At 46.9% G+C, this 25,533-nt stretch overlaps 1 protein-coding gene across 1 annotated transcript in view; it reads right to left on the bottom strand.

Moving 5' to 3' along the window:
- Nucleotides 1-25,533, bottom strand: part of WDR64 (WD repeat domain 64) — a 540,197-nt gene that overhangs the window by 70,021 nt on the left and 444,643 nt on the right. Inside the window, exons 22-24 of the mRNA XM_029594015.1 lie at nucleotides 14,059-14,120; nucleotides 13,198-13,307; nucleotides 2,708-2,905 (exon numbers count right to left, since the gene is read on the bottom strand). Coding sequence (XP_029449875.1) covers nucleotides 2,708-2,905; nucleotides 13,198-13,307; nucleotides 14,059-14,120 — 370 coding nt within the window. The remainder of the gene's footprint in view (nucleotides 1-2,707; nucleotides 2,906-13,197; nucleotides 13,308-14,058; nucleotides 14,121-25,533) is intronic.

The following is a 25,533-nucleotide window of genomic DNA, read 5'->3' as shown; positions in this document are numbered from 1 at the left end:
GAAGTAAATATGCGCAGGTACAAGCCATATGTGCACTGGGTTCGAGGATATAAAATTGCAACCTATGTGTGTATATGTTGGCAATGCCCCTGATCCAGTCCAAATCTGCAACCTTTTTACACCATCAAAGATATTTGCATATTGCGGCAGATTTTAAAACGTACGCGCACGGCCTACATTTGTGCGCACTATCAAATGTAGTAAATGAGTGGACCCAGAAAACAAATCGGAAGCCGATCCAGTTAGCTGTATAGTAGTAAAGATAGTGAAGATCGGTATATGAAAAAAGCCCTTTATTAAAATTTGCTCGATTCAGGCCGAGTTTCGCTCTTTGGTTGAGAGCTGCCTCAGGGGCAATAAATGTGAGCAGGACATATTGCATGCCTGCTGGGCAGAGGCTGAACCTCAATGATACACATCGCAGTCTTATATATCTTATCAGTGTTTTGAGGATACAAATTGAATGAAGCAATCTTCACATCTGGTGCTACATGGCATAACTACACGGTTCTAGGCAGAGATTTGTGCTTGACAAGGAACCAAGATTGTATACAATAGTGTATGTACACATTGTGTGGCCTCTGCCCAGCAGGCATGCAATAAGTCCTACTCACATTTATTGCCCCTGAGGCAGCTCTGGACCAAAGAGCGAAACTTGGCCAGAGTCGGGCAAATTTTAATAAAGGGCTTTTTTCATATACCGATCTTCGCTATCTTTACTGCTATATAGTAAATGAGTGGTCACGGCTTCTTTCAGTGGTTTTATTAACAGTGCACAACAAAATACAGCTTAACTGCTTACCTTCAGCAGTAAACACATATACAATCACCATTCAGATACAGTCTTTACCTTTAGGACAGCAATATTGCACAGGAGCAGTCTTCTCCTGGAGCCCTAGGCCTAATCTACTGATTTCAGCTGGGCTCTGCCTCGTAACCTCCCTAGCTGGGTCCCGCCCACAGGACTCTCTCTCTCTCTTTCTATAGGACTGAAGGTGGACCAGGCATCTAGCCTGGTCCCGCATAGGTTATGGAGGGAAAATAGGGTGACTTCATCGCACCTTGATTATGAGCAAGAAGGACTAAATCTATTCTTTGGGATCCTGGCAGGAACCTGTGACGTGAATTGGCCCCTGTCGGAGACAAGATGGTTGGCTTGATGGACCTATTATCTGAACCAATATGGCATTTCTTATGTTCTTATGACTTTGCAGCTATGTGAATACTATGAAAATTGACTCCAATGTGCATGACCTGCAGTTCTCAGAGTTTTGTTGGGATTTCAGATATTTTACCTTTGTGGTCACTTTTTCATTTCAAGTTGTCAGCATTTTCAACTTTTGAATTAATAAATTTAATATATGTAAATCTTCGGCTAAAACATTAAAAATTCTCCAGCAAAGCTCTCAAATCTTAAGAGATAAATTTTCAAAAGATGCACACGTAAAAAATGGTATGTGCTTGCATAAAATGGCATAGTACATGGTATTTTAAAAACTGCAATTTACGCACGTATATCAAGGACCACAAGTAAATTTACACATGTTAAAAAGGGGTGGGCTAGAAGTGTTCTGGAGGGGGGCCAACAGTTATGCACATAAGCTATTTTAAAATCTGCCAAATTAATATGCATAAGTCTTTTATTTGCGTATATTTATTCTTGCTCGATTTTTGATGTAAGTGATCATAAACACCTGCAAAGTAAAAAAAATGACTGGGTGGGGATATGGGTGAAATGGAGGAACTTCAGGCTGAAGAGCCACGAGGGTCTTCACGAACTGCAATTGGACTGGGTGAACTGGTAGACTAATTGGTAAAACTGGTAATTTCATTGCCCTGTGCATGTTATAAAATCTCCTGCTTTACGCTTGTAAAAGCCTGACTTGCGCATCTAAGTAATGTGAATAAAACCTGTTTGCACAGCCCCTTAAAATTCAAAGTACAAATATTTATCATTTTTTAATACTTATTCAGCTAAATAGCACCTTTGCTGCTATTTAGATGGACAGATGTGGACTTATTTGCCTATCTTACATACACAAATAAATCAGTAAAGTGCTAATTAGACAGACAAGTAGCACTTTTCAGATTTATCCGGCTAAGAGTCACTACCTAGCCGCATAATGGTAACTAAGGGTAACTTTCAAAACTTCTCGTATGCGCCCATTTACATATGTATATGGGCGCACGGTAATTTACTACTGTATTTTACAATCTGTGTATAAATGATATGCACAGATTATAAAATACTGTAGGAATACATATGCACGCATAAGTACAAATTGCGAGCTGTATAAATTCAGACTTATCTGGCAAAGTAGTGGCATTTATCTGGATAAACACTAACTTGATTGTCTTTCCTCAAGCTATAATTAAAGGATGTAATTGTGTATTTAATAAACAATATATTTAATATAATGTAATTTCTGATTTATATTCTGCCTTTCATGATTGGTCAGCCTTTTCAAAGTTGTTTCCTTTATGTTATCTTAGATAAAATGTAGTCACTTGTGTTCACAAGGTCACTATACAACAAACCTTTGCTGGTTATGCTCATTTGTTATATGTCTTGAGTACTTTGTGTTCCAGCTCCCACTGAGTCCTACTTTTTTCTCATTACTGAAACAGTACGTTCCTGTAACACTCAAATTGACTGCATGATAAAAACAACTTTTCAGGGTGGTAAATGATTCACTATTTATCTTACCTATCCTTGTCAAATATCAGAGGGTATTCATACTTCTGTTTCTTATCCAGGATACTCCTGGGATCTCCGTCTGGTTTTGCTTTTATTGGCATTTCATTTATATCACAAGGTAAAGCAAACTCGCCAAGTTCTGAGAGCTGGAAAACTCTTCGTTGTCCAAAATATCCAATATAATGTCCAGTAGATGCATACCACAGCCTACATATATCAACAGGGAGAGAGACAATAGGGCCTATCAGGAATGTATATTTACACAGTTGAAAAAAATGCTAATAAATTCACAGAAGTAGTGGTGCCATTTCGCAGTATGACCAACAATTTGCAAGCTAATACTCTGTACAAGTGTGTCTTAAAACTCCTGACAACCACAGGGTTCTAGTAGTCCGATTGTTCCTAGAAAAATAAATATTTTTGGCAGATTGTGATATTTTGTATTTAATCAATATAAGAATGTTGTGCTTGTGGCATTGTGGACCCTTGGTTGCTGTGGAGATGACTCCGCCCATGGGGAGGGGCCCACAGGGAGGGGCCCACGGGGAGGGGCCCCATTGGGAACCACAGCGATAGGCTAAACTCAGATAGCAGACACGGAATGAATGGAAGGCTTTATTATACTGCTGTAGATAGATGGTATGAAGCAGGAAGGTAGGGCATTGAGGACTGCGAGGTGCCAATACGTTCAACAGTCTCAGATGTATAATCTCACCCAGATGTCCAAGAGAGGTGGGAACCTGCGGTGCGGGCAACGCCGAGCCTGGTGGGTGCAGTTGGAGCACCGGATCGTAGAGGTACTCACAGGAGTGTAGGCGTCTTCCTGGTAGTGAGATGGTGGGATCGAAGGTCCATGGTACAGGATACATAGACTGGTAGGCCCTCGAGGAGCGAGTACCTGATAGTCCGGAGATCCTGAAAAGAATAAGAGACAGAGACCCCCGAGGAGCGGGTGTCTTGAGCTTCTGAAGGAGCGAGGCCTTTGGAGTGTAGAGAGGCGTCTAAGCGAGCAGCTTAGAGCGGTCAGAGTAGCTTAAACCGAAGTCCTTGCTAACTCAAAGGTGGTAGCGAAGCAGAGGCTTTAAATACCCGGAGGTATTGACGTCATGCAGTGGGGACCCACCGAGGTTCCTGCCATGACGTGTATTTGAGCGTAGGAGATGTGCGCGCACGTGCGCCCTAGGAGGCCACAGGAGTGAGCATGGCGGACTGGAACTCCCATGCCAAGCTGGAAACGCTGAGGCCCTCGGCACTCAGCACCGGAGGCTGCCATTCTGCCCGAGGAGGAGGAAAAGGGAAGAAAAGAGGTAAGGCAGAGCGGTTGCAGCCGTCTGCGGCCGACAGACGCAACAAAAAATAATTCAAAGATATCTTGGGTATTAAGAATAATATCAAATTCATTTTCTTTCTTTTGTCTGATTCAGTAACCCTAGTGATTGCTGCAATGTAGAAAAATCCAGAAATGCATTTATGCACTGCTGGGTTTTTCTTATTTAGAAAGTGGAAATGGAAGAAATGTTTTTTTCTTTCTCACAGGACAAGCAGGATGGTAGTCCTCACATATGGGTGACATCACAGGAGGGAGCCCAATCACGGAACACTTTTGTCAAAGTTTCTAGAAGTTTGACTGGCACCTACTGGGCATGCCCAGCATGGCACTAAACCTGCAGCCAGCAGGGGTCTCCCTTCAGTCTTCTTTTTTCCGTGCAGCAGTAGTCACGCGGGTTAAGGAGCTCCACAGAGATTCCTGACAGGAATTTTCCTCATGGAATTACTAAAAACTTTCATACCTCACAGGGGTCCCTCCTTAGAATTTTTGACTCTGCGGTACTCCGGTAAGTTTTTACCCATTGAGTTTGGCCCTCGCGGCCTACTGGCTGTCGACCATACCGCGGCTAAATTTTTCAAAAGCCATGGCGTTGGGGTTCCATCGGTGCCCGGACTGTATTCGCACCATGTCCATTACAGACCCGCATAAAGTCTGTGTAATATGTCTCAGGTGTGAGCATGATGTCCTGACTTGCACCAAATGTGCCTTAATTTCACCAAAAGATCGCAAGGCCAGAATGGAGAAAATGGAACTTCTCTTCCGTTCTCAAACTCCGACGCCGACCATTGCATCGACATCGTCTGAACCGGCACCGGCCACTTCACGCCAGTATCAGCCACCAGCCGGTGACCGTCCGGCATCGACTTCTCGGCCTTTGACTACCTCTACTCCCCCTCAGGACTGAGGGGATCGTAGAGAGAAACATCAGCATCGACACCGGAAGTCTCGGACCTTCGAGGAAGGAAAATCATCAACCTCGCCATTGTCCGAGCCGCCATCGAAGAAACCCCATCCAGAAAAGGCACCGACCCTTTCTGTGACTGGATCACTGAGGCAACCCTCACCCGGACGGGTATCAGGAGCCACGACTCTGCCTTTAACGGTGGTCCCTCCAGCTATGCCTCTGCCTCCTTCTTCCCTTCCGGAGACGGGGCTGCTTGCTCCAGGTCTCCGTGAAGAACTGGACTGGATGGTTCAGGAGGCCATCGATAAGGCGATTGTTGGTGTATGAGGTAGTTGTGGGTGGATCCTTGGGCCGGTGGCAGATGACCACGCCCCCAGGGGAAGATCCCGAGAGGGACCACTGGTCAGGCTCAGATTATGGAGACAGACACACACTAGTTCTTTAATTAAACTGTATATTGAACCACCAGAGGTGGCAGTAGTGAGCTGGAAGTGCCCGGCAGGGCTGTAGTCCCTCAGGTACTAGAACAGCGATACTGGATAACTGAGCTGTAGAGAAACTGAATATAGTGAGCAGGCAGGGTATGCAGAGTTCAGGAACAGAACCTTGATGGTAACACTCACACAATAGTCTCTAGAAATAGTCCAGGTGTTGGAATGAGTTAGGCCCTTGAGGAGCGAGTATCTTGTTCCAGGGAAAGCTCTAGAGAGAGAGAGAGAGTAACTCACTGGTGTAGTAGGCAGTGATGACTTCCAGGCAGAATAGGTATTCAGTAACCATGCTCCTCGAGGGAACATGGGCCCTCAAGGAGCTAGTACCGGTTCCTGACTGACCTGAAAAACAAAGAGAGAGCGAGTCCCCCAAGGAGCGGGTACCCCTGGTAAGTCCGAGGAGGCAGAGTAGCTTGGTGAGAACCCTTGAACGTATCCAACTCCTTTCCTTGCTAACTCGATTAGTTAGCGATTACAGAGACCTTATATATCCGGAATGGATGATGTCATCTCAGGGGGACGCCCCTGAGGTTCGCGCCACTGCTGGTACATCAGTCTGAGCCGCGCTGTGCGCGCGCACCTAGGCTCCTGTAAATCATGGCAGATTGCAGCGTCGAGCCGCTCCGGGGACACCGGAGGAAGACGGCCGAAGGACGCTGCGGCAGCCAACCTTCCACTTGAGCAAGAGGGAGTCGCCAAAGAGGTAAGGAGGGCGGAGTGGAGACGTCGAGCAGCAACGGTCGCAACAGCGATGCACAGACTTCAAGGTCCCCCGGCGCCGAAATTGGTGCCGGTCTCGGAACCGACCATCGATCCCATTCCGGCAGCATTGGCACTGCTGCTCTCGAAGAAGGAAGCACTCATAGCTGCTTTTCCACCGATGGATCCTGGGTCACCAATGGCTCCGGTGCCTTCCCCGCTTACCCTGTCATCGGGAGGGGAAACACTGTTCCGCATTCCTCCATCGGTAGTCCTTCCGATGCCTCAACCATCAATGTTAATGTGCCCATCAGCGCCACCGATCCATCCATCGATGCCCTCGATGCCTGCACCGGTGCGTCCAGTACTTCCCTCAATGCCTTCAGATCCTAGACCAGGACCTTCAGGAATACCATTGTCTTGTTCTTCTCAGGCTCCCACAGGGACAGGTGCTAATCCCTATGACACCTGGACTGACAATTCCTCTCAAGACACTGATGATTTACCATCGCCACCTTCTCCTACTGAAAGTAGGAAGCATTCTCCTCCAGAGGACCTGTCTTTCATAAATTTTGTGAAGGAAATGTCTGAATTGGTTCCTTTCCAATTACAGACTGAGCAAGATAATCGGCACCAAATGATGGAGCTGTAACAATTCCTGGATGCTCCCAAGGAAATAACCTCGATCCCTATTCACCAGGTTCTTTTGGATCTCCTCAAAAAGAACTGGGAACACCCTGGTTCTGTTGCTCCAGTCAACAGAAAAGCTGATACCACTTATTTGGTGCAGTCAGCCCCAGGATTCCAGAAACCTCAGCTGGATCACCAATCTGTGGTTGCAGAATCGGCCCAAAAGACGGCAAAAAGATCAAAACCCCACTCTTCCTTTCCCCCAGGTAAGGAACAGAAATTCCTGGATGCCATTGGCCGGCATGTCTTCCAGGGATCAATGATCTCTCGGATCGCCTCTTACCAGCTGTATATGACCCAGTACAACAGGGTCTTATTCAAGCAGATACAGGACTTTGCAGAGTCCCTGCCTCAGCAATTCCAGGAACAGCTTCAAACCCTGGTACACAAGGGCTTCGAGGCAGGGAAGCATGAAATAAGATCCTCTTATGATATCTTCGACACCGCTTCCAGGGTATCTGCAACTGCTATTTCGGCAAGAAGATGGGCCTGGCTTAAGTCTTCGGACTTACGCCCTGAAGTACAAGACAGATTATCTGATCTGCCCTGCATAGGAGACAATCTGTTTGGCGAACAGATTCAGCGGACGGTGCCAGAACTCAAGGACCATCATGAGACCGCCAGCTCTCTCTGATGCCCTCTGAGTATTCCTCCAAACAGCCTTTCAGGAAGTATACTAAAAAGTCATTCTTCTGTCTAAAGAAGTCCTATCCACCACTGTCTAGAACTCGTTCCACGAGACCTTTCCAAAAGGCCCAGTCTCGTCAACCGCGGAAACAAAAGCCGCAGGTAGCTCCTCAGCTGGGCCCTGCTTCCGGCTTTTGACTCCTGCATAGAGAGCAGCAGCCAGTTTCCACTGCCTCAGATACCAGTGGGAGGTCGATTGTGCCATTACAACAACAGGTGGCACACAATCACCTCAGACCAGTGGGTTCTTGCCATAATCTCTCCAGGTTATCACCTGAACTTTCTCTCCATCCCACTGGACTCCCCACCTCTACCGACATGGAGAACATCTGACCACTCACTTCTCCTGGAGCAGGAGGTCTCCCTCCTCCTCCAGTCCAGAGCAATAGAGCCAGTGCCCCACTCCCAACAAGGCCTAGGATTCTATTCCCGGTACTTTCTAATCCCCAAAACATCAGGCGGCGTTCATCCAATTCTGGACCTACGTGCCCTCAACAAGTACCCTCCACCGAGAAAAGTTCAAGATGGTAACCTTGGGTTCCTTCCTTCCTCTTCTGCAAAAAGGAGACTGGCTCTGCTCTCTTGATCTCCAAGACGCGTACACACACATTGCGATAACTCCATCTCATCGCAGGTTCCTGAGATTTCTGGTAGGCCCCAAGCACTATCAGTACCGAGTGCTACCGTTCGGCCTGGCATCTGCACCACGAGCCTTCACCAAGTGCCTCGTAATGGTAGCAGCCTTCCTCAGGACTCAAGGTGTTCACGTCTACCCCTATCTAGACAATTGGTTGATCAGGGCTCCCACTCAGCAAGCTGCTCTGTCGTCCCTACGTCTTACTTTACACATTCTGATTTCGCTAGGATTTCTCGTCAATTACGTGAAATCCTGCTTAGTCCCATCTCAAACTTTATCATTCATAGGGGCAGACTTGGACACCTTGCAGGCAAAGACATTTCTGCCTCAACAGCGAGCTCTCACTCTCATCTCTCTCGCGCACCAGCTACAGTCTCAGCACCGCACGACTGCACGCTACTTCCTCATCCTGCTAGGACACATGGCGTCCTCAGTACAGATTACCCCAATGGCCCGCTTGGCCATGAGAGTCATGCAGTGTACTCTAAGGTCACAATGGACTCAGTCCGTCCAACCTCTATCAACCATTGTCCACATCACCGACTCACTTCGTCAGTCTCTAGCCTGGTGGCAAAATCAGATCAATCTCCTCCAAGGCCTGCCCTTCCAGGCTCCAGACCCTCAAATAATTCTCACCACCGATGCTTCCAACCTCGGCTGGGGAGCCCATGTCACTGATTTGCAGACACAAGGAACTTGGTCTCCAGAGGAAGCCAAACACCAAATCAATTTCCTGGAGCTGCGAGCAATCAGATATGCTCTCAAGGTATTTCAGGATCACCTTTCCAACCAGGTCATCCATGTGGTACATCAACAAACATGGAAGGACGGACTCCTACCTACTGTGTCAGGAGGCTGCGCAGATATGGGCGGAGGCCCTCTCCCATTTGATGTACCTCAGGGCCACCAACTTGCCGGGAGTGGACAATGTGTTGGCAGACAAGCTGAGTTGCGCCTTTCCACCACACGAGTGGTCCCTCAACCCCACTGTAGCGGACTCAATATTCCAACGTTGGGGTTACCCCCACATAGACCTCTTTGCGTCACCTCAGAACTGCAAAGTAGAGAACTTTTGCTCTCTTACTCGCAGCCAACACTCTCAGCCAAGAGATGCATTTTCCCTCTCATGGGCAACAGGTCTCCTATAAGCATTCCCTCCACTTCCACTTCTCTCGAAGGCTCTCGTGAAGTTACATCAGGACAAGGGATGCATGATCCTGATAGCGCCTCACTGGCCTTGCCAAGTGTGGTTTCCAATACTTCAGGATCTCTCCATTCGCAGGCGCATTCCTTTGGGAAAGGACCCGCTTCTGATCACTCAGAACGACGGGTGTCTACGCCACCCCAATCTTCAGGTCTTGTCTCTGACAGCCTGGATGTTGAAAGGTTAATTCTAAAGCCACTTAACCTTTGGGAGCCAGTTTCCCATGTCCTGATAGCTTCATGGAAGCCTTTCACGAGAAAATCTTATCTTTACAAATGGAACCAGTTTAAATCATGGTGCTCTTCTCAATCCCTTGATCTCTTTACCTGTTCCACCATGAAGTTTCTAGACTATCTCTGGCACTTGTTAGAATCAGGTCTAACAACCTCCTCCATCAGAATGCATGTCAGTGCGGTAGCCACCTTCCATAGAGGTGTCGGGGATATTCCTATTTCAGTACAACCCCTCGTAACACGTTTTCTGAAGGGCTTGATTCACCTCAAGCCTCCACCTCGCCCTCCAGCCCCTTCTTGGGACATCAGTTTGGTTTTGGGTTGGCTCTTGAAGCCACCATTCGAGCCTCTCCAATCCTGTGATCTTCGCTATCTCACATGGAAAGTGATTTTTCTTTTGGCAATCACATCTGCTCACAGAGTTAGTGAGTTACAGGCCCTAGTTACCTATCCGCCTTACACTAAACTTCTGCAGGACCGGGCAGTACTCCGCACTCACCCTAAGTTCTTACCTAAGGTAGTATCGGAGTTTCACATTAATCAATCCATTATACTACCTACCTTCTTTCCCAGGCCTTCTTTCCCAGGAGAACAGGCTCTGCAAACACTTGACTGTAAACGGGCTCTAGCATTCTATCTAGACCGTACAGCTGCCCACAGGAAAAGCACTCAATTATTTGTCTCTTTCCATTCCATCAAATTGGGGCAGCCTGTGGGTAAGCAGACTCTCTCCTCCTGGTTAGCGGACTGCATATCCTTTTGCTATCAGCAAGCAGGCATTCCACTTCAAGACCATGTTAAAGCACACTCTGTGAGGGCCATGGCGACTTCAGTAGCACACCTACGCTCGGTGCCGCTTCCTGACATTTGCAGGGCTGCTACCTGGAGTTCTCTCCATACCTTTACAGCCCATTATTGCTTAGACACGGCAGGAAGACAAGATTCCATCTTTGGCCAGTCTGTCTTGCGCAACCTTTTTACAACTTGGCCTACCAACACCCTTCTGCCTGCCCGTTAGGGTTGTGGATGCCCTCTACCAAATTCCACCCCAGTCCTTGTGCCTATTGCACATCTCGGGTACATTTGGTGCATTTCTCGGACATCCTCAGCTCGGTACTCACCCATATGTGAGGACTACCATCCTGCTTGTCCTGTGAGAAAGCAAATTAACCGGTTACTTGCTCAGCAAATAAAATGGTCTTGGAAAGTATTACTTATAGAGAGGAAAGCAAATGTTGCTTACCTGTAACAGGAATTCTCACAGGACAGCAGGATGTTAGTCTTCACGAAACCCGCCCGCCACCCCTAACACGGTCCTTTCTTAATGTCTTTGTTTATAGATTTGTTGAGTTTTACTGTGTGTCCCTCCCAACGCGGCCTCCGCGAAACACGGGTCCGTGTCGGGGGACCCTTCTTCTTGGAAATATGTTTGCTCTATACAGTGGAGTTGCCGAATTAAAATAAAGAACACTCTTGGATTTGAACATTCTTGGAATCTTGGACTGTGTAACCCTTTATCTAGCACTCTTTGTGGTGTGTCGACACTTTTTAGCATTACCAGGATTACCCTCTGCTACTCAATTAGCTAAACTCTTTATTAAACACATCTTCTGTCTTCATGGGATGCCCAAATATATCCTATCTGACAGAGGAGTGCAATTTAGTGCAAAGTTTTGGAGAGCATTATGTCAGAAGTTTGACATCGCTTTAGATCTAACCTCTGCCTACCATCCTCAGTCTATCGGTCAGACTGAGAGGATGAATAGGACGCTGAAACAATTTCTGCGATCCTATGTCAACTCTAGACAGAACGACTGGGCTGAACTACTGCCTTGGGCAGAATTTGCCATCAATTCACATCCTGCTTCTTCAACGGGGTCTTCCCCTTTCCAACTTGTCTACGGGAGACAACCTTTACCTCTGCTGCCTATTCCATTGACAGTAGCCTCTCCTGCTGCTCAGGCTACCGCAGTAGAATTATCCCAGCTTTGGAGACAGACGAAGGAGCTCCTTTTTAAAGCAGGACAAAAGGCAAAGAGGACCTATGATGCCCATTATCAAAAGGCACCCCAGTTCCAGCCAGGTGACAAGGTCTGGTTAAGCACAAAATACCTCCGACTCAAGCTCCCTTCTGGCAAGATTTGCTCCTCGCTTTGTGGGACCTTTCGCCATCCTTCGGTGATTAGGAAATTTAACATAGAGTCTCAAACTGCATCCATCAATGAAGATACACAATGCATTTCATGTATCTCTACTAAAACCAGTGATACTCTCCGAGTTCTCCAGAAAAGAACCAGAGCCCACCAGCCTGGACACAGAAGATGACATTGAATATGCCAAAGATGACATCCTTGATGTACGTAAAAGAGGCAAGACAAGGGAGTACCTCATCTCTTGGGAGAACTATGACCCAGAGGAAAACTCCTGGGAACCACTGGCCAATATTACAGACAAGGAGATGCTACGCCAATTCCACCTTGCACACCCCCCGCAAGCCCAGACCACCTGGAAGAGGTCTTGGAGGGGGGCCTTTGAAGGGGGGTTCTGTTGCGTCCATCGGTCGCAGTCGGCTGCGACTGCTCTGCCTTACCTCTTTTTCTCCCCTTTCCCTCTCTTTGGGCAAGATGGCTGTCTCTGGTGCCGAGTGCTGCGGTGTTTTCAGACCAGCATGGGCGTCCCCATCCGCCATGCTCACTCCCGTGGTCTCATAGGCGCGAGCACGCACATCTCTGACGCTCATATACACGTCATGGTGGGAACCTTGGGGGCCGCCCCACCGCATGACGTCAGTACCTCTGGGTATAACTAGCCTCCGCTTTCGCTACCAATTTGAGTTAGCAAAGACTTCGCTTCGCTACTCTGCCTGCTCTAAGCTGCTAGCTTAGATGCCTCCTTTTGCTAAGGGCCTCGCTCCAGCAGAAGCTCTAGACATCCGCTCCTCGAGGTCTCTCGCTTCCAACTTCCCTTCGGGGTCCTCACTAACCTAGACAACCGATCCTCAGGGGTCTTTTCTCTTATTCATTTCCAGGATATTGGACCATTGGGTACTCATTCCTCGAGGGCCTATCTACTTCATATCCTGCACCATGGACTTTCGGTCCCACCATTCTACCATCAGGAAGATGCCTTCACTCTGTGAGTACCTCTACGAACCAGCGCTCCAACTCCACCCACCAACCACGGATTTACCCGCATTGTGGGCTCCTGCCTATCATGAACATCTGGGTGAGATTACACTTCTGAGCCTGTTGAGTGTATTGGCACCTTGTGAATCAGTGCCTTACCTTCCTGCTTTACCATCTATTTACAGCAGTACAATAAAGACTCTATCCATTCTGTATCCGCTAACTGTGTCAGCCTATCACAGTGGTTCCCCACGGGGCTCCTCCCCATGGGCGGAGTCATCTCCATTGCGACCAAGGGTCCACAATGCCTCAAACACAATAGACTACTTTTCCAAATCTGTTTCTGTGCCTATGGAAATATCCTTGATGAATGAAGCTCTTATAGCTTTATTTGTAACAAATTTCCTACCATTTTTTTGCCTTTTACAATTAATCTTTAAGTGCAACTATTGAGTACCATTATGCTACAGTTATACAAACATGGAAAGTTACATAGTACCTTACAGAACTATCTTCAGAGGCAGAGACAACAATATTTCTCTCTTCTGCATAGAATAAGCTGACCACTTTTAATGAATGGGCCTTCCAACAGATCTGCTGCTGTATCGACTGTCAGCAAAACATAAAGAATGAATGAAATTAAAAGAAAAAAATTACAATGGCATTTCCTGGTTTCTTTCTTCCAGATATACTACAAAAATAATCATAGGCCAAATGTAAAAACTGTAAAACATTTCTAAAAATTGTATTCCATCTAACTTAGGCCTGGATTCACCATTCTACCACAGAATGGTGAATCCAGCGAAAACGGGGGCGCGGGGCGAAGGGGGGAGGTGGGCCTGCGAAGGCCAGCAGCCATCGCACAACTGCGGTGCGCCGGCTCCCAGCTTTCGCACCGAATAGCGACACCATAAAAGGTGTAGTTATTCGGTGCACTACTGGCGGCAATAACGTGTCTTACCTTATCGCTGCTAGCGAAGACCTCGCGGAGTCCACCCCGATGCCCCCCCAACTTCTCCCCTCGCCGCCCCGACTCTGCTCCTAGCAAGCTAGAGCACGTGAAAAGGGACTTTTCGCATGCGATAGCCACTTATCGCACGCGATAAGCAATAGAAAATGACCCCCTTAGCTATATGATGGCACATATACCTCCGAATCAAGTGGATCAGTAGAGATTAACTACATCATAATGGTGACATGTTCAGGTTTTGATAGGAAGGAGATAAAAGTTTTTAAACTCCTACTCAGAAAGTACTTTGATGGTAAGAAAATGATGACTAAAGGAAAAAAGATGATACCAAACTTCTTTCAGGAACTGTGAATTATAAGCAAATTAAGAAACAAGAAAAAGCATCCTCACCTTAGTTCCTAGTGGTGGATTTTCCAGAAATAAACCAATCGTCCAAAATATAATGTACCCTTCTGCAATAAAATATACAAAATGTTTCATTAACAAACTTATGCCCAACATTATACACTAACAGATGGCAAACATCAATCATAATATCTACAGATGTCAAAATTTCTATGCATCGTTTAAAATGAAGTCATTCCACAAAAAAACACTTCCCAACTTTCAAAAGCCCTTAATCAAGAAATGTGGTGAGGTTCACTGGGCAGTTTTCCCACCCTCCTTCCCAGTTCAGCAAAAATTATCAGTGAAGGCTCTTCTTTTCCCTGCTTCTCCTTTTCCATCCTCCCACAACCTTAAACTTTCTACTCACCGAGTACCTTCATATATCCCTTCCTTGTACCAGGATCGCGGTGCTTCTAGCGTGATCCTGGCAGCTTTCAACATTGTTAGAACATCACATAAGAACCTGAGTCTTGCCATACTGGGCCAGACCAAGGGTTCATCAAGCCCAATATCCTGTTTCCAACAGTGGCCAATCCAGGACACAAGTACCTGGCAGGATCTCAAGGAGTAGATAGAGTTCAAGCTGCTGTTTGAAACCTCGGACAAGAAAGACCAATAAAGACCAGCTCTAAAAGTCAAACAAAGAAGTTTAATATAAAGAAAGGTGTGGTTTCTTTAGGAGTAGCAAGCATTACAAGCAAGCGGTGTAAGCTCAAACCTACTCAGTGATTTATCTTTCGGCACAGCTTTATAAGGATTTACCTTCAGCCAATCACCAGGTGTCTGGGTTTCCCCGCCCCTTATCCCATGTCCAATTATTAAATTTTTGTATGTACTTGTCCTGCGACTAGGGGTGTTTGCACTGCTCCTCGTGCTGCCTGTGACGTACACGGAAGGTTTCTCTTCTTTGTCTGTTTAAGTTTCATTTTCCTTGTTCTGACGTTTCTCATTGCTTCATCATTCATACATCCCCCCCTTGAAGGGTTTCGCCTAGGAACCCTTCACACCTATCTGCGTCGCACCTCGCCTGTCTTAGGTTGTTCCACCTGACCAAGGCTATTCCTTAGTGGCTAGAGACTTACCTATCTTCGTACCAATGTGCTCTTTTTTCACAGATGGCTATTTCTTGGGGTAGGGAACAGTGTGTTGATATCATTAGAGTCCAAGAGCATCAGGTTCAGGGTTTCCGCTTAATTTAACATGATCCGTGCACTGGTCTGGGTTACCAACATTTCAGACACTTGATCTTGACATCTTTGTAGGCAGCTACAGAAACATGGTACACATAGACAGACACCAAGTCCTAGTAAAGCAATTGTACATACGGAGCCAATCAGAATTTTCAAACCTGAGCCTAATCCAGAGAACCATGATCCAAAAGGATCGCTGACTTCAAATCCTTTCCATATCTGCACCGGCACATGAGCAACAGACATCATGTTTCGGGTGATCTCTTCAATTACTTCACCTTTGTCGTCTATTTGCAGGCAACAGTTACTGAGGTTAAGTTTTCCACATAGTCCTCCTTCGGAAGCTAGTGTGTAATCTAACGCTAGACGGTTCTGGTAGATGGCATTCCGGAAACCCTTTTCCTGTGTAGCTAGTATTCGCAGTGTTTTTACAGTTTCATTAGTAATTATCTCAACAGCAGCTTGTAATCTTATAATGCGGTTTAGCATATATATTGGGGTTCTGTAACCCCAGGAGCCATCCTGAGCCCAGGAGGCAGGATCGTAATAGGCCACGATGCGTTCTGGAGGCCATTCATAATCCTTCCAATTGCCTATCTTAAGGTCTCGTTTCCTTCTTGAACCAGAGTAGGTGCTGTACAGGGGCATTCCTGACTGTTGACCCATCTGTAGGGGGATTAGGAAAAATGAGGGACGAATTGTTGTCTCTGCCTCTGAAGACAGGTTCCAAACCATCCCATTGGTAAGGAAGAGTGTGCATAGGCGCCACATATCCAATATAATCCGTGTGGGGCGAGCCAGCTCGTAGGAGGTGATCCATCTTTCAGGGAAAGGAAGGGCTCGCTTTCCCAATCGGTAAAGTTCGGGGTTATGGAAGAATTGGGCCAATGGGAAATTACTATTTGAGCTTTCATGGTATAGTTGAGAAAGGATTGCGACAAACAAGAGGAATTACCTACAGCTATAGTATGCAATGTTGTGTAAAGCCTATGGATACACCATGTTGCAACAATGGAGTGGGCCAATATCTACTGTGCTTTCCCGTATCTGTGTGGTAATTGAATACTAGAGGCGTTATAAGGTGTCTTCCAATCCCATTCTTTCGCTTCCCAAGGCCAATTATCTCCAGTGTTGGTACCTCCGCAAACATAACAATTAGAGACATTTAGGGATGCCGTTATAGCATTGTCAAGATCAATAAACAGGTTTCGGGCGGTCTGGGATACGGGGAAAGGTTCTTGGATATGCTGGTAGAATTCCTTGAAAATGGCAGAATGATCCAACGGACTCTTACGGGTGGTAACCTTATGAATGTAAAAGAGCCCTCCTGGGTAGGTTCCCGTGGCATAGATTCGGATACCAAAAATGTTGCCCCATGTGCGGAGGAATTCGGATGGTTTAAAAAGGGTAAAGTTAACCTTATTACAAGTGTTCAGGGTGCAGCTTGACAGGCCTGGTACTAATGTTAGGGAAGCTGACTTATGTGTAGTATGCCAAGTGGCGAAGGCAATGCAATCCCAATATCCACAATTGGAATGCGCTATTGTGGAGGCACAATGTCTCTTGGTTCTCTATGTATGGGGCCACTGTTGTGGACATATGTATTTATGGTTATGCATGTAAGTGTGGTGACATTCTAGGGAACTACCACAGGTCTGAATAAAATCCTAGTCTGGGATCAGGGAACATACCTCAAAGATAAGTGAAGCAGGCTTATCAATAGGGGGCAGTAAGACAGATGCTAAAAGCTGTCCCTGGGACGAGCCTCCTTTGTGAACTTGCAGCCATTGTTGGGCGGGATTTTCAGTGGGATCAAAACAAGTGGTCTCTCCTTTATGTGTGCACACACTGTACTGGGTGGAATTATATGTATAATGTGTGACGGTCCCTTGACATTCGTACCTTGTCTTATATAGCAATGTGGAAGTTTTAGTCAAACCATCTATGGTTATTGTGATACAAGCATTACATGAGGTCGGACCGGCGCTTATGCATATGGGTGACACAAGTATACCCACCAGGAGGGATAACCAAGCAGAGCAATTGAACATCATTCTTGATTGCAAAACTCGTATACCAAACTGGAAATACAGGAGTAGACCAAGGGTGGTGAAAATAACAAAAAGGATCAATATAACACTCATCTAGGTATCTAAAGAAAGGAACAGAGGTTGGTGAAACATTTCAGTCTTTCTGTCCGGGTTGTCAAATGGGAGCAATTGTCCTTGAGAGTCCACGTCGTAATCTGGATCTGTTAGCTGTGGTTGTGGGTGGAAGCCTTTAAGATGAGTCCACACTGTGTCTTGTCCTAATTTAACGGTTGTTGGGGTAACAGCAGAAATGGGAAAGGGTCCCACGTACACGGAGTCTTTCCAACTCTTGTGCGTGTAGTTCTTTCTCCACACTAGATCTCCGACCTTTATAGATGGGAGGTGTTCTGAGTCGGACCGTTTCTCATCCGGAGTACCTGCAAAGGAATGGATGTAGGTTAGAGCAGCACATAGATTCTTCCAATATGCGGGTAGACGATCCATCATAGCCATACTGGGGGTTACCCAAGGCCTAAACCTACCTGTTTGTAACTGGAATGGTGACAAATGCAAATTGGAAATGGGCGTGTTTCGCAAGTATAGTAATGCCCAAGGCAAACAGTCTAACCAAGTACTTTTTGGTCTGTTCCATAAGTAGCCGCAATGGAGTTTTTAATAACCCATTATATCTCTCTACGAGACCATTGCTCTGGGGCCTGTAAACCGCCACTCTGCGTTCGTGGCATCCCAGTAATTGTGTAATAGCGTCCACCAATTTGTTGACAAAGTGGATGCCGTTGTCGGTAACGATGCAATGTGGAAATCCATGCTGTGGAATGATTTCTTGACGTAACGCTTTTGCCATAGCATCACTGGTCTCATTTCTGCAAGGAAAGTTTTCTATCCAGTGCGAGTATCTGTCAACACAAACCAAAAGGTATCGACGACGTTGTTCTCTGGTTCCCATATTGGTGAAATCACAGTGCCATTCTATACCTGGACCTTGTGGTCGTGGAATATGACCAGGGTTGACAAGGGGCCCTCTTCGAGGGATGTTACAGGTACAAATGTGGCACATTTGTACAGTTTCATGGCATATGGTGTGAATTTTCGGGTTCCACCATGCGGACAGTAGTTCTTCTATAAGCTGTGTGGTGGGCCTATGGGCAGGTAGGTGTAAGCTGGAGGCGATATGCTTAATTGCTGTCAGGTGTAAGCATGGCTTTCCTGATGGATGGGTATACAGAAAACAGTCCTCACTGGGGTGGGTGATAGGTGTGGCCCCAGCACGTAACCATTCTTCAATTTCAGCACCAGTTGCTTCTTGCTGCAACTGATAAGCGGTTCGTATGGGGGAGGGAACATCGTCTTCTGGGTACCACAAGGGCGTTTCCTCATCTTATCGGAATGGGGCATGAGGGTGGGTTTCTTGTGCTATTGCCTTTGCTCTGGAACGGGTGGTGACCATGATACAGTATGGGCTAGGCGTACTCTCTCTTTGTTGTTGTCTGAGGTCTTGGAGTTCTCTGTCAACTAAATGATTACCGAGGGCCTCCCAGGATAATGTCGGCTTCTGGTGACCCTTGACCCAGGTTATAGCAACGTGTTCTCCTCTGTCGCTATATTCTTCTAAGGATGTAAATAGTTTTTGCTATATTTTCCACTGTTGAGGGAGGCGCCTGTACTCGTTAACATCCCTCTCTTTTTCCATTTGTGGCGGTGCTGGTGTAGTGAGGAAAAGACGTAATGTGAGTCTGTGTAGATAGTCACAGGGACTAACGGAGAATGATGTTCCAATAGATGGGCCAAGACCCAAGTTACAGAAATTAACTCTCCTTCTTGTACCCTTGTGACTGGGGGCAAGGAAAACACGTGTTTCTCCACTACCGTGTCAGATTGTGGCAAAAGATGGAGAGCAGCAAAACCAGTAGAAGTCAGGAGGGTCCCTCCAGTGTTTGTAAGCCAATATTCACCGGTTTCTAAGGGGGTGGCAAACAAGTGAAGGTCATCCGGCTTGGGGATTTGCTGTGTACAAGTATGTGGCTGAGCAGCAAAAGGATCATAAGAACATAAGAAATTGCCATGCTGGAACAGACCAAGGGTCCATCAAGCCCAGCATCCTGTTTCCAACAGAGGCCAAAAACCAGGCCACAAGAACCTGGCAATTACCCAAACACTAAGAAGAACCCATGCTACTGATGCAATTAATAGCAGTGGCTATTCCCTAAGTATAATTGATTAATAGCCATTAATGGACTTCTCCTCCAAGAACTTATCCAAACCTTTTTTGAACCCAGCTACACTAACTGCACTAACTACCTTCTCTGGCAACAAATTCCAGAGCTTTATTGTGCGTTGAATGAAAAAGAATTTTCTCCGATTAGTCTTAAATGTGTTACTTGCTAACTTCATGGAATGCCCCCTAGTCCTTCTATTATTCGAACGTGTAAATAACCGAGTCACATCTACTCGTTCAAGACCTCTCATGATCTTAAAGACCTCTATCATATCCCCCCTCAGCCGTCTCTTCTCCAAGCTGAACAGCCCTAACCTCTTCAGCCTTTCCTCATAGCCATTAGTATTTTATCCAGGGAAGCAGCGGTAGCAGGGACTATCTTGCCCCATGGTTGTAGAGAGGTAGCAGAGGAGGTCAAGATGGCTTTGTATTTTCCAGTGCGAGAAGCCATCAAAGTCATTTGGGAAGGGGTAAGTAGGAAACTGACATCATGGCGAGTATGGAGAATCACCGTGGCATAAGGGATATAGTGATCCAATTTTTCTCACGTGGCGGCGCAAGCAACTACACCCCTTTCTTAGGTAGTCATGCCTAGTTCAACGGGGGAGAATTTGCCAGAAAGGAAAATAACAGCTTCCATTTGGTCCTGTGTACCAGCAGCAGACCAAGTGTGGTGGCCAGCGATAACCCAGAGATGCAAGGACTGGGTATGCTGGTAGGCGAGTAAAGTACTGGCTTGCATAGCTTCAGTGATAAGGGCTTTCAGGTGGGACGTGTCTCAGGCAGTAAAATGTACGGGCTGGGAACCTTTCCCTTGTCCCTGTTTGTAAGTATACAGGAAAAGGGCCTTTTCACTAAAGGCTGGAATCCATAAACGACAGAAATTGAGCAAACCCAGTACTGCTCTGGTCTGGGTAACCATGAGGGGTGGAACTGGAAGGGACACTAAGGACCGCACGAGGTCATCATTGATGGAGCGCACTCCGCTCCCCAGATGGATACCTAAGAAAGAAATGGAAGTTTGGGCCAAGAGAAATTTGTGGCGGTTGACCTTATATCCCAGATGATACAAAGTTGTCAAAAGTTGAACAGAAAGCTGTATGCAGAGATCCTCGTCCATAGCCATAAGTAGTAGGTCCTCGACGTATTGGCAGAGGCTAGCATTGGCAGGTAAGGTTGCCTCAAACAGTTCCAATTCTTTACGGAGTTGGGTGCTAAAAATTGTTGGGCTGTCCCAAAAGCCCTGCAGAAGACGTGTCCATTGGAAGCTAAGGGGTCCAAACTGGAAGGACGTCAACGGATGGCAAGAGGGATCAAGAGGGATGCAAAAGAAGGCATTAGAGAGGTCAATGCATGTCTTAAATTGATGGACCAGTGTACAATGTAGAAGGGTTATCAGATTGGGGACATTAGGATAGATAGGTATGGTGAGATCATTCAGCAGTCGCAAATCTTGGACGAGTCTCCATCTCCCGTTCTTTTTCTTCACTGGGAACAGAGGGGTATTAAAGGGGGAATCGCTGGGTTCTAGGACACCTGCGGCGAACAGACCTTGGATCTCTTTTTCGATAGAGAGGAGAGCTTCAGAGGGCAGGGGGTATTGGTCTTGTTGCGGGCCAATATTGTTGTCCTTGAGACAAATATGGTGGGGCCGTGCTGAGTGAGAGAAACCAAATTCGTTTTCACCATCTATGGACCACAAGCCTTTGGGAATTGAAGCTAGCGCAGAAGTATGATGGTCAGTAAAATGATCGATGATAGCCATGATTAAGGATGGGTTAGCATGGGAGAAGTTTAACTGAACCTGGAATTTCATAAGAAGGTCTCTTACTAAAAGATTGACAGGGCAGTTTGGGGCGTAGATGAAACAACCATCATGTTGTTCGTCTCCGCACTGCAGGGTACAAATCTGGGTATATTGCAAAAGGGTAGGGGTGCCGGAGAGACCCGTAACAGGCTGTGAATTGAGTGATAGGGAAATGGAAGGGGGTAAACAGCGAAGAACAGAAACGGAAGCTCCCGTGTCTACTAGGAACCGCACGGAATGTCTACCGTTCAATGTGAGCTCAAGGGTAGGCTCGTGGAAGTCAGCAGGAATGGTGATCGGTGCAATAAGGAGGGTAGTTGTTCGGCGTCATTGGGGGGGATATTGGCTTCTCGGGCCTGTCCATGTGCAGGGGTTGAAAGTCGGGTATTGGGATTGTCCTCGAGGGCGATCGTCAGGATATTGGCTCTCGAGATTCGGAGCGGAGTGACAATCTCTGGCGTAATGGCCGAACTGTCCACATTGATAACATTGCTGTCTAGGCCCCCTCCGCTGAGGTGTGGGCCAATCAGGGGCATAATCCTGATGTTTCCAATCACGAGGCCTTTGATCAAGATTCCAAGTCTGTGTCGGACGGCGTTGTACTGATCTGCTCCTAGTTTCATGAAAAGAACCACAAGAAACAGAAGCTTGAAAGAAACAGGAGTCCTCATCAGGGGTGGGGGTAGCGGTGGTATCAGCTGAACTTTGCTTGGGGTTTTGTGTTCTTTAATAATGAGCGCCCTTGCCTTTGGATTTTAACAAAATCCTCTTAGAACTTATCTCTAGCGTCTAGGAATTTCTGAACATGATGCAGGATATTACTATGCATAAGACCCCCATAGCATGTTTTGCAAACCTACGACATTTCCCAAAGCTTGGCGAACCTTATCAGGTAAAGTTTGGACAAACATGTGACAAACCATGGGTAGAGAGTTGGCATCACAGTATGATCCACCCATTTCCTGGTTGTACAGGTCTTGATAATTATGCAAGTAGGCGTCGAACGGGGTGAGCTTGGGGTCCCATCGGGCAGAGGTCAGTTTAGAGAAGTCCCATTGTTGTGGGAATAAATGATGAAGAGCGTCCCACGTAGCAGAGCAGTGGGTTAACAGTATGGACAAACACTGGGCCGTGGTCCAGATAGCAGATTGATCTAAGCCAGCGGTTTGGGCAAAAAGGGCCTTCATATCACCAACAGCGAGCTGCATACCCATGGTCAGATTTTCAAATTTGAGAATCCAGGCATTGGCACCTCGGGAAATAGAGGGAAGGTTAGAAAGGATGGCGTGTAGATCGGTAAAAGACAAAGGTAAGTATGACTGGATGGGGGTGCCTCTCGCAGTACATGCCTTGGTTAAAATGGGGAGAACTGCAGCAGGGGTCGGAGAAGGAGCTCCTTTCATGACTTCCGTGGTAGCGGGGTACTGGCCTTCGTATTTTTCCCACACTTTCAATCCTTTTTCCATGTATTTTGGAGGACCAGGAGGGGTTTGGGTTGTCCCCATTGGCGCTACGGGCTGTATTCATGTCTGCAGTGGAAAGGGATCCGACATGCGGATAGAGCCTCATTTGTGGACTCAGGGCCTCTGTCCAGCCAGCCAAGTAGTCAAGCCAGGTAGAAACGAAAAAGTAAGATCGCTCTTGTCGAGCTACGAAGTTGCCGGGAGTCAGTATCAATGGAGACGATAAAGGGGTAACGTTTGGTCCTTTGTCAGAGGCAGCAACGAATGCCGAGGGGATGTCATAAATCAGTTTCCTTAAGGCGGCATGCTCAGCGATGTATTGCTGCAGGGCTGAGGCCATACGAGCCTGTGCTGTAGTGGGTGGTATAGGTGTCAAGGTGGGTGGATCCCCAAACGTCAGCTGATCAAGCGAGTCATCAAAAGGGGTGGAGCCACTGGGGCGAGCGGCTAAGGGGTCTCCGTAGTCTGTGGAAACCGGAGTACAATGCAGGGTACCATGAATGGAAATGAGGCCTCATTCATCGTCTGAAAGTGGCGATGTTATGGGGATGGGGGCGGGCACTGTAGCAGCATTAGTGTTGACGGTAATCGCATGCTGCAGTACAGATGAAGACGGTGGCGGGATGCGGTCTGGGACCAAGGGGGTGTAACCAATGGCCGTCATAGGGGCGGAACACTTAAGAGGTGTGGTCATGGCCGAGGCGGTCGCAACAGCAGGGAACGCCATTTGTTGTAGGCGGGCTTGGAGGTCAGCGTATAGGTGTGAACTTGATGACATATCATAAGGGGGTGGGGCACCAAGTGAAGCGGCAGCAACGGTGGGAGGGGCAGGTGACATCATTTCAGGCGCCAGAAAAGGAGCAGGAAGAACCGGAAGAGGAGTAGGAAGTGGACGGGCTCCGCCATCTTCATCCTTCGGCAAAGAGGGGTGTCCCATTTTCAATAACTGATTTAATCAAAACAAACCAGCTATGAACATGTCGGTGTTCCCGCAGCTTATCAGCATTGGAAGCATACTTATTCTCAATAAATTCTTTCAAGCAAGACAGCAAAACAGTGTCGAATGAGCCGTGCACGGGCCAATTAAGAAAATCATCTCCCGCTGCCCACATGACCTGTTTAAGGTGACAAGACCTAATCAGTTTCTCATTCGGACGGAAAAATGCAATCACTCGAGCAAGCGGCGCTTCACAGGGACCTGCATCCGAAAGGGTGGGAGCCTTATGCGAGCGAAATCTAGAAAACATAATGATCTTAGAAAACACCAAACGAGACAGAAAAAGCGCGGGCTAAGGTACGGAGAAATCTACTCATATATATACATATATAACAACAATGACAACAGGGATCCTTTTATGAGAAAGGGACCTGGGGCATTACCTGATCCGACATCTTGGACGAGGCCAACAAAAACTGGATCAGGCACCGGAAGGGATCACGGTCCCGGACAAAGCACCGCACATGCATGCTGTTTACCAACGCCAGTCGCGCTCGAAGCACCTGGTACTAGTCGGTAGCAGTAGGCAGCTGCCACATGCCAGATACCGGAGACGGAATTCCCGTGGAGGCTTGCGCAGGGCCTTCCCGGGGATCCGAGTCACGGCACCAGAATGTTTGAAACCTCAGACAAGAAAGACCAATAAAGACCAGCTCTAAAAGTCAAACAGAGAAGTTTAATATAAAGAAAGGCGTGGTTTCTTTAGGAGTAGCAAGCATTACAAGCAAGCAGTGTAAGCTCAAACCTACTCAGTGATTTATCGTTCGTGCACAGCTTTTTAAGGGTTTACCTTCAGCCAATCACCAGGTGTCTGTGTTTTCCCGCCCCTGATCCCATGTCCAATTATTACATTTTTGTATGTACTTGTCCTGCGACTAGGGGTGTTCGCACTGTTCTTCGTGCTGCCTGTGATATATGCGGAAGCTGGTTTCTCTTCTTTGTTTAAGTTTCGTTTTCCTTGTTCTGACGTTTCTCATTGCTTCATTATCCATACACTGCTTATCCCAAGAATAAGCAGTGGATATCTGCAACTCCACCTTAATAATGGTTTATGGACTTTTCCTCCAGGAACTTGTCCAAACCATACTGAAATGCAGCTATACTAATAGCTTTCACCACATTCCCTGGCAACGAAATCCAGAGCTTAATTATATGTTGAGTAAAAAAATATTTTCTCTTATTAGTTTTAAATGCATTACCTAGTAACTTCATTGTGTGTCCCCTAGTCTTTGTACCTTTTGAAAGAGTAAACTATTGATTAATGTTTACTTGTTCCATTCCTCTCAATATTTTAAAGACCTCTAACATATTTCCCTTCAGCCGTCTCTTCTGAGGGCTTTGAAGTTCAGCATGGAAGGCAATGAAATGATTATTGTAGGGGTCCTTAAACATTAAGCAATGCTCTTCGCTAACCATGTGGCCAGGACATCGAGGGCATCAAGCACCAGATCTGAAATACTATTGCTCAGGCTATATCCAGGTGCAGTGACATGAAGCGGAGTGGGAGCAAGTGGCTGGCAGATACCATGATACAAAGGCCCAATTGAAAACAAAGATGTTGAACAGCAACAAGTATATACAGCAGACTGGAGAAGGAGCCCCTTGTCTAATAGTGCTAACACTGATGGAGGAGTGCCTTGTCCAATGGCTGGGACCGGATGTGTTTGAGGATATGGGTGAGTGGCTGGACACCACACGAGCTGGAGCCGGTAAGTTCACCTCACAGTTGTCCACATTATTTGGCATAAGATGCTC

The sequence above is a fragment of the Rhinatrema bivittatum genome, chromosome 3 (genome assembly GCF_901001135.1).
Source record: "Rhinatrema bivittatum chromosome 3, aRhiBiv1.1, whole genome shotgun sequence".
NCBI classification, from domain to species: Eukaryota; Metazoa; Chordata; class Amphibia; order Gymnophiona; family Rhinatrematidae; genus Rhinatrema; species Rhinatrema bivittatum.
Note: the sequence above shows the minus strand (reverse complement) of the source record. Positions and strands in the feature narration are given on the sequence as shown.